The sequence below is a fragment of the Acanthisitta chloris genome, unplaced genomic scaffold (assembly GCF_000695815.1).
Source record: "Acanthisitta chloris isolate BGI_N310 unplaced genomic scaffold, ASM69581v1 scaffold30301, whole genome shotgun sequence".
Lineage (NCBI taxonomy): Eukaryota > Metazoa > Chordata > Aves > Passeriformes > Acanthisittidae > Acanthisitta > Acanthisitta chloris.
In genome coordinates, this window is record NW_008655889.1 from 300 (window position 1) to 8,222 (window position 7,923).

The 7,923-nt window shown below is 59.3% G+C and overlaps 1 protein-coding gene across 1 annotated transcript in view; it reads right to left on the reverse strand.

The window, feature by feature from the left end:
• KIAA0100 (KIAA0100 ortholog) overlaps positions 1 to 7,923 on the reverse strand; it is a gene marked incomplete at both ends in the record, with an annotated part of 12,726 nt that continues 4,803 nt past the window's right edge. The window contains 24 exon segments of the mRNA XM_009084116.1: positions 1 to 66; positions 266 to 400; positions 481 to 582; positions 926 to 1,050; positions 1,262 to 1,397; positions 1,483 to 1,593; positions 1,696 to 1,782; positions 1,861 to 2,041; positions 2,378 to 2,499; positions 2,582 to 2,737; positions 2,815 to 2,936; positions 3,207 to 3,389; positions 3,585 to 3,684; positions 3,801 to 4,007; positions 4,098 to 4,255; positions 4,368 to 4,662; positions 4,954 to 5,156; positions 5,230 to 5,329; positions 5,414 to 5,604; positions 5,739 to 5,959; positions 6,034 to 6,152; positions 6,232 to 6,434; positions 6,531 to 6,722; positions 6,971 to 7,923. The exon segment at positions 6,971 to 7,923 is cut by the window's right edge and continues 13 nt beyond it. Of these exon segments, the coding sequence (XP_009082364.1) occupies positions 1 to 66; positions 266 to 400; positions 481 to 582; positions 926 to 1,050; positions 1,262 to 1,397; positions 1,483 to 1,593; positions 1,696 to 1,782; positions 1,861 to 2,041; positions 2,378 to 2,499; positions 2,582 to 2,737; positions 2,815 to 2,936; positions 3,207 to 3,389; positions 3,585 to 3,684; positions 3,801 to 4,007; positions 4,098 to 4,255; positions 4,368 to 4,662; positions 4,954 to 5,156; positions 5,230 to 5,329; positions 5,414 to 5,604; positions 5,739 to 5,959; positions 6,034 to 6,152; positions 6,232 to 6,434; positions 6,531 to 6,722; positions 6,971 to 7,923 (4,468 nt within the window).

Consider the following 7,923-nt stretch of genomic DNA (forward strand, 5'->3'; position numbering starts at 1 on the left):
GTTCTCCAGCTTTCCCCGGTCCTCTGCACCCTCTGCTGGCTTCAGGCGTAGCTTCTCCTTGATCACCTGCCCCAGGATTTAGGGGGCTCAGCACCCTATGGCTGCACTCAGGCCCCTCAGCATGGGTGAGAGCCTGAGCAGCTCAGCCAGTGTGTCTGCTTCCCATGGTGGAGAATGTACCACCTGCCCTGGAGTTACCATCTCTGTCCTGGGTACAGCAGCTCCAACAGCTGCTGGAGCAGAAGTGGGATGGGGTCCCACATACCTGTGCTACCAACGCTTTGCGGCTGTCCCTCTTCACCGCCATGGCGAAGTCCAGCCACGTCCACGTGTTGTTGTGGTACTCCAGGCACGGCAGCACCAGGTTCAGGTCACCCCAGTCCACGCTGTTCTTCTCACCCTGTGTGATGGGGGTGTCAGGCAGTGTGGGATGATGCCCCAAGACTACCCCCAGCACACCCTGTCCCACCGGCCCCGCACCTTGTAGCTGACACAGAGTGGCACCTGTGGGATCTTGATGTAGATGAAGGAGTTGTTCATGGCTGCGCGCTCCTTCATCTTGTCAATGTCATCCACGGGATGCTGGGGACAGAGCAGGAGCTATGAGCAGAAGGGAAGGAGAGGGGACAGAGCCAGGAACCAGCAGGGCAGGGACAGTCAGGCACTAGGCCATAGCATTGCTTCACCAGAGAAAGGTGAGAGCTGCTCTGCCGTGGTGTTAGAAAAATGAGATGCTGCAGGGATCACATCAAGCGTGCAGGCGCCTGGTTGTAAAGGATGCAAATCCTCATAGTGGGAGGGAGCAGGAGAAAACAGACAGGCAAGCGGGGGAGGATATGGCTGCTCAGCCCTGCAGCCAAGGGAAAACAGACTGGCTCCACAGCAGGGCTGTCATAGATTTCCCCCTCAAAGCAGCAGCAGGTACCTCAGGTGCTTTTCGGAATGATCTTCTGACTCCTGATGTCCGATTCAGTCCCTGAGCAACTCCCTTTCCTGGGCCCAGCGAGTCATCGGCCACGATCAGCTGCCGTGGCTTCACCACAGGGATCCCTGGGGCAAACAGGGTGGGAGGTGGTGGCTGGTGTCCAACCAGGGGTTAGCCATGACCCAGACCCTCCCACCAGCTCCCTGTCTGCAGGGGAGACCACAAATCCCTGTTCCTCAATGCATGGCCTGCAGCAGCTTCCCACAAACATATCCCGGATATGCAGCCAGAGCTGCTCAAGGACATCCAGGGAGGAGGTGATCGTGAGCCTCTCACCTGTCGTCACCAGCTTGGATTTATCTTCCTCATCCCCCACCTCCTCCTCCTCCACGTTACGGCCAGGGAAAAAGAAACCCATCATTCTGTGGAAGAACTGGTGGGTGAGCTGGATGGTGAGGGGTACCACATTCACCTGTGGGTGAGAGACATGTCAGAGCCAGGCACATGCTGCCTGTGCCCCACAGGGACCCTGGCATCTCCCAGCCTGGCCCTAGCACCTCAAAATGCTCCTTGATGGAGATGCCTCCCACGGGCGGCCGGACCTTGCTGAAAATCCTCAGTGCCAGCTGCCGACCGGACTGGCAGGAGCTCTGGGGACGCAGCACCACCTGCAGGGAAGAGGACGGGTCGCTGGGGTGAGGACAGGCCACTCCAGCCAGGCCACCCGTGTGTCCCTGGATGCAGGGCTACTTTGCCAGGCTGCCACTTGCCTTGTACACAGCGTTGGGCAGGAGGTTGTTCATCGTTACCCAGCCCAGTTCCAGCAGGTGCTCGGCCGTGTCATCGGACTTGTTGACCTGCACAGACAAATCTGTCAGCTGCCCATATCCCCGTCCCCAGCTCAGGAGCTGTGGGTACCACTGGCAGCTCCACACCTTGCTGTAGAGGAAGCGCTGGAGCTCCAGCTCAGCTATTCCCAGCTGCCCATCCTCCTCGGTCAGGCGCCAGCGCGCCTGGGCGAAGTAGAACTCAGTCCGTCGTGCCACGCTCACGTCCTCCGGCTGCTTTCGCAGCTCCATCTTGTTGGCTCGTTGTAGCTGGAAGTCCTTGAAGCACCTGCAGCAGAAAGGAGAACACTGGGGAATGTGGAAGCTCTGGAGCAAGGGGGACACAATTCTGGGGAAGCCAGAGATCAGAGAATCATAGAATGGTTTGAGTTGAAAGAAACCTTAAAGCTCATCTAGTTCCAACCCCTCTGCCATGGACACCCTCCACTAGCCCAGGTTGCTCCAAGCCCCATCCAGTCTGGCCTTGAACACTTCCAGGGACGGGGTAGCCACAGCTTCTCTGGGCGGCCTGTGGCAGTGCCTCACCACCCTTGCAGGGAAGAGTTTCTTCCCAATATGCAATACAGACTTACTCACAATTTAAAGCCATTCCCCCTTGCCCTACCTGATCAGTATGTTCAACTCCTCGCTTTCCAACTGCAGGTCAGCTTTCTCCTGGCTCAGCTGCTGCTGCAGTCTGTGGTTCAGGTCGAGCAGGATCTCATTTTTGCTGTCATCCTTCAAGGACTGAAGGACAGACAACCCTCAGCACCCTCTGCCCTGGAGCGGGGATCCCAGGGAGCCAGGCACTGCCTGGACATGGGCTCACCTTCATGTTGGAGTACATCTGCTTCTCCAACTGCCGGATCTGGGCCACGTGCTGCCTCACGGCCTCCTGCAGGTGTAGGATACTGCTGCGCTGCTCCTCGGGGTTGCTGGAGATTTCCAGCTGGAAACGCACCCGCTGTTTCTTCTCACTGTGCTCCTGGACACAGGGATAGGGGAAGGTTAGGATTGTCTGGGTGCAGTGAGCGACACGGTGACCTGAAGCCCTGTGGGTACCTTGCGTTTGGGTTCCACGTGCAGCAGCAGGTTGTTGACTATGTCAAGGATCATGGCATACTGTGCAGGGTTGGTAGAGATCTCCAGGTCATGGTGGATCAGTGTGAAGGTATCCACAGCTCCTGCAGGGACACAAAGGACAAGTGGGGCCTCAGCATGGCCAAAAATCAGTACACAAGTGGGGACCAGCCAGAGGTGGATGGTGGTTACACTGGTTTCAGCAAGCACAGCATGTCCAGCATCATCTGGTGCACTGCAGGGGCTTGGGACCCCTCATGTATGAACCCCTCTGACCTCGACAGGGCCAACAGACCACCCCTGGAGTTAGCCAGCACCTACAGGTGAGCCCAGAGCTCTACCCACCAGGGCACAGTGCCTGGATGTACACCCACCCTCCTGCTTCTTCAGCAGATCCTCCTTCTCCTGGTTGGCAGGTGTCTCAGGGGGCTTTATCTGTGTGGCCAGCTCAGGGTCAATGTCATGACTGTAGCTGATGTAGTACATGCGGCAGCTGCAGCGAGAGATGATCCTCTGCACCTGCTGGGTCTGCTGGGCTTCTGAGGGCTGGTTCCAGTCTGGGGATAGGCAGAGGGACTACAGTCAGAGTGCTATGTCCTGGCATGTTAGGGACTCCACAATGCAGGGCTCAGAGCATCAGTCAGCTCCTGGAGCCATGCAGGGACAGGCCAGGTGCTCTCAGCTCCACCAGCCTTGGAGTCACACACAAGCAGGACTGGGGTAAGCACAGCAGCCAGTGCTGTGGGCAGTACCTGTAGTGGTGCTGACCATGCCTCCCACTGCCTGCCCACTCTCCATCAGCTCCTGCACCGAGTCCAGGCTCCGTTGCCGATGCTCCTCAATATTTTTCACCTAAGGAGGCAAGGAGGCACCGCTAGCTGTCCCTGCTTTCCCTGCCTTGGCCAGGGTACTGACAGCACTGCCTGTCTGCCATGCAGCTCACCCATCAGAGCCCCTCAGCTGCTCACCTCCAGCCAGAGCTGCCCATACTCCCCCTCGGAGGGGCTGCACTCTGTCGTGGCAAAGTACTGCATGCCATCCAGCAAGCATGTCCAGGATGTCTTCTGCTTCAGCGTGTCCCCATACCAGGCAGGGTGGTGCTGGCACTGCAGCAGTTGGGCCTTCGCAGCAGATACAATCACACAGCCCTCGGTCTCTGCACCACGCAGCACCATCTGTAGGGGGAGAGACCCTGGGGGTCAGAAGGGCCGTTCTGGGGCAGGCATAGCCCCTCTCACAGCAAGACTGTGGAGACAGGCAGGTACCTGGCAGTTCACCAGCTCAATGAGGCAGTTGCGGTTGTAGATGTCATCGGTCTGGCAGGCAGCAATGCCGCAGAGCTGCTCGCTAGCCCCCGACTCCTCCTCCGTGAAGACCACAAACTTGTCTGTCTCCTCAATGAGCTTCTGCAGCATGTAGGCCCCTGGAGAAGGAGAAAGGGTCAGTGCAAGGCTGCAGAGGGGAATGCACGGAGTGAAGGCAGGCAGGGCTTTGGGCTGTGAGTTCCCCCTTGCTTCCCTCCCTGCCATGCTCACCCCCTGAGGAGGCTCTCTCGGGACGGCCACTGGTGATGGGAGCAGTGACTCTGGCAGGGATGGAGTGAGCAGAGAGTGGGCCCCGCTTCAGCTTCTTAGCCTGCAGCTGTGTGTCGATCTTCAGCCCCTTCAGGGCCTCAGTGGACAGGTTACGCTTGAGCACAGCGGCTTTCTTGTAGCCGTCGTAGAGGCCGAAGGCGATGTCCCGGTTCGTGGTGGTCCAGGACGCTCGCAGGTCCACCAAGTGCAGCTGGTGTGTGTGGAAACCGTCGTCCCCATCGCGCAGGGGCAGCTCCTGGGCACAGAGGGTCAGAGCCTCAGCATGGCAAAGCCATCCCCAGCCCTGCCCACTGGCCTCACACGCAGGGGCTGGGAGTCCTGGGGGACAGCCCCAGACCCCCAGCATGAGCCCATGGCAGGGATGCTGTGGGTGCAACAAGTCCAGGTGCTCGGGAGATCAGAGGCCCCGAAGGCCTGTCTCCTCTCCAGCCAAAAACTCCCCCACTGTACTCAACAACCAAGGTCCCCTTGTCCTGAGGATGCCATCAGGCCAGCACAGGCTGCCATGTCCTGTTTGCAGTGGTACCTCCTCAGCTGTGCGGTTGCTGTGCCTCTGGTAGGTGAGGGAGGACAGGCTCAGCAGGTGGGTTTTCTTCACCAGGGTGTCGAGCTGGTGGTCAGCATTCTCGTCACAAGTGGAAGCCATGAGGTGCACAGTGACCTGGCTCAGGTCACTCACCATCTGTGTGATGCTCCACTCCGAAATGAGGCGTCGCATCACTGTGCCAGCTGGAGGGCAGGGAGAGAGGTCAGCCAGGGCTCTGCTGTACCAGGAAATGCTGCCAGCAGGGTTTCCACTCACCTTGCGGGATGAGCCGCTGGGTGCCACGAGTGAAGATGTGTCCCTGGCAGCACTCCACCTGGATTCCCCGCTGCTGGGCAAAGGAGGCCCAGTAATGCACCTGCAAGGGAGCAGAGAGCAGGGGCTGAGAGCCCTGTGCAGGCAGAGAAGGGAAGCAACATGGGACCCCACCCCTGGGAATTACCTGCAGCCGAGGGAAGAGCGCAGTATAGGACAACTGCTTGTAATGCTGCCCCAGCTTCTTCTTGCTGGGTTTCATGTTGTTGAAGAGCTTCCCACGGCAGATGGGCCGTGTCACACTGGTCCACGTGGCCCAAAAATTCTGCATCCAGCGCAGGGTGCTGCTGTAGAGCAGGATCCGGGGCTGGGAGTGCTCTGAGAACAGATCCACTGTCAGCCAGCACCGTGGGGCAGGGACATGGCAACACCCAAACCAGGATCGGTAAGGATCACTCAAACCAGCATGCCCAGCCCTGTCCCCATTGTCCCCAAAGGATGCTGTCATTCACCTTTACTGGGCCGTGTCAGGTCCATCCGGATGGAGAGGTTGAGGTTCTCGGAGCGGAAGGCACGGTAAGAGTCATACTGCTGCCCCACTGGCACCTCGGGCAGGAATTCAGGGGAGCGCAGCACCACGCCGTGGTGGTCATGGGGGTTCCCGTGGCACAGCCACTGCAGGTCCAGTGTCATGCACAGGTCAGGCAGGTGCAGGAAACAGCAGTCATCATACCTAAATGTGGGAAGAGACCCCAGTCAAGCCCCAGCACTGGTGGGGGCGCCCCGCACTCCCAGGCTCACACTCACTTAGAGGCTGTTCGGACATTGATATCCAAGTTGCCCTTGAAGACAAACTGTCCAGGCTTCCAGTGGAAGGACAGTTGGCTCCACTCCCAGTGCATGTTCTCTGTGGTGTTGTAGGGGTCCTGCAAGGACAAGCGTGAGGAGAGGCAGGTGTGAGCTGACCCCACACCACGTTATGTTCCCTACCCTGGTGGCACCCACCTCAGTGGCCAGCTGGTGCAGGTTGGCCTGTTCAATGTCCATGTGCCAGTCTCCATGGAAGAGAAGGCGGCTCTTGTCCCACCAGGGCAACGGGGCACTGGGGTCCTCTGAGGGCTTGGTGAGGAGATCCACACACTGGCCGATCAGGGTCCAGGCTGGGTCCCAGCAGGGCCCCCACACGATGGTGTATTGGGAGATCACAGCTGGGGACACAGAGGTTGGCTCAGCCATTTGCACATCCCACATAGTCCTGTCCCTACCCTGGCACAGCCCCCCCCCCCCATTCCTCCAGCTCTTACAATGAAAGTCGTGGTAGAATTTCAAGGGTGGCATGTTCCTCTCCACTGTCGCATCCCCCCAGGGCAGCCCCAGCTTCAGGACCTGGCGGCGCCGGGAGCAGGCCTGGCCACACTGCTCAGCTCCAATCAGCCGCCCCGAGAGCTGCCAGTTCCGGATCTCAAACAGGTATCGAGGGTAGTCACGGATCCGCACTGCAGGGCGGAGGAAGTGCTGAGAGACAGGGCAGCGAAGGAACACTGCCCCAGTCCCCCACTCTGGGCCACAGTAGGAGCCATTGTCCGCTCACATCTCTGCTCCCTTCCCACTCCCTTGAACTCCAAAAATCGTTTCCCCTGCATGGTTACACATCACGTGGTGCCAGCAGGTCCCTCTCCTGGGAGCCCAAGCCATGCAGCCATTGTGCTGTCCTCCAAGGGCACCCTCACACGAAGCAACTCACCAAAGAAACTGCCAACTCTGCCCTTCATCATGCGGCACCACTGGGTGACCATCTCCAGACCCTCGGGTGGGAACGGGCTGACACTATCCAGGTCCCTCATCTGCTCCAACACACGCTCTGTGCCGTGGAAGGACTCATCAGCCATGGCCACCAGCTCCAGGTGGGACAGGGACCAGGTGAGGAGAGCCCTCCGCATGGGTGTGCTGGCATAGAGGCGCCGTGAGCGCTGGATATAGATCTCAATGTTCTTCTTCTCCAGTGAGGCATAGAGCTCCTCAATCTTGCGGGCGGGCAGCAGCTCACCGTGTTGCTTACGCAGCGCAGCCACCTTGGCGTCTAGCAGCTGCAGGCGCTTGGCACTCTCCTTGCTCTCATCTTTCATCAGCTCATAGTTGTCTCGTAATTTTACCTCAAAGACATCATCCAGGAAAACCCAGGAGAAGTGAGCTACTTTGAGCAGGAGGTCAGGGGGCAGCACCGTGCTGGTGGGGCGCCCAGGCCTGTGCAGACCTTTCAGCCACTTCTGCACGCCCACGGCAGCGTCCAGGGTGTGGGAAAAGTCGTACTGGTAGGGGAACTCAATGGTCACACTGGCAAAGGAGAAGGCCCAGCCGCGATTGCGGATGGTGTGCAGGGTGGGGAAGGCATCGCGGTGCCGGACGACCTCTTCCAGCTCTGGCAGCATCTTCACCTCTACCTCCTTGAAGCTGAAGATGCTGTGTCCATCAAAGCCGGCGGCCAGCTCAGGGCAGTAGCTGTGCAGGGCACTGCCGTGCCAGCTCACTGAGGTCCGTTCGGCAGCCAGGCTGATGTAGTTGGCCTCGGAGACAAAGGCTGTGATCTTGGCGGAGCTCAGCTCCAGGGACAGGGACAGGAATCTTTTGGCAGGAGGCCCTTTTGGCTGGAGGGGCCCCGCTGACTCAGTAGGTGTGGCTGGGTGGGATGTGGGGGTC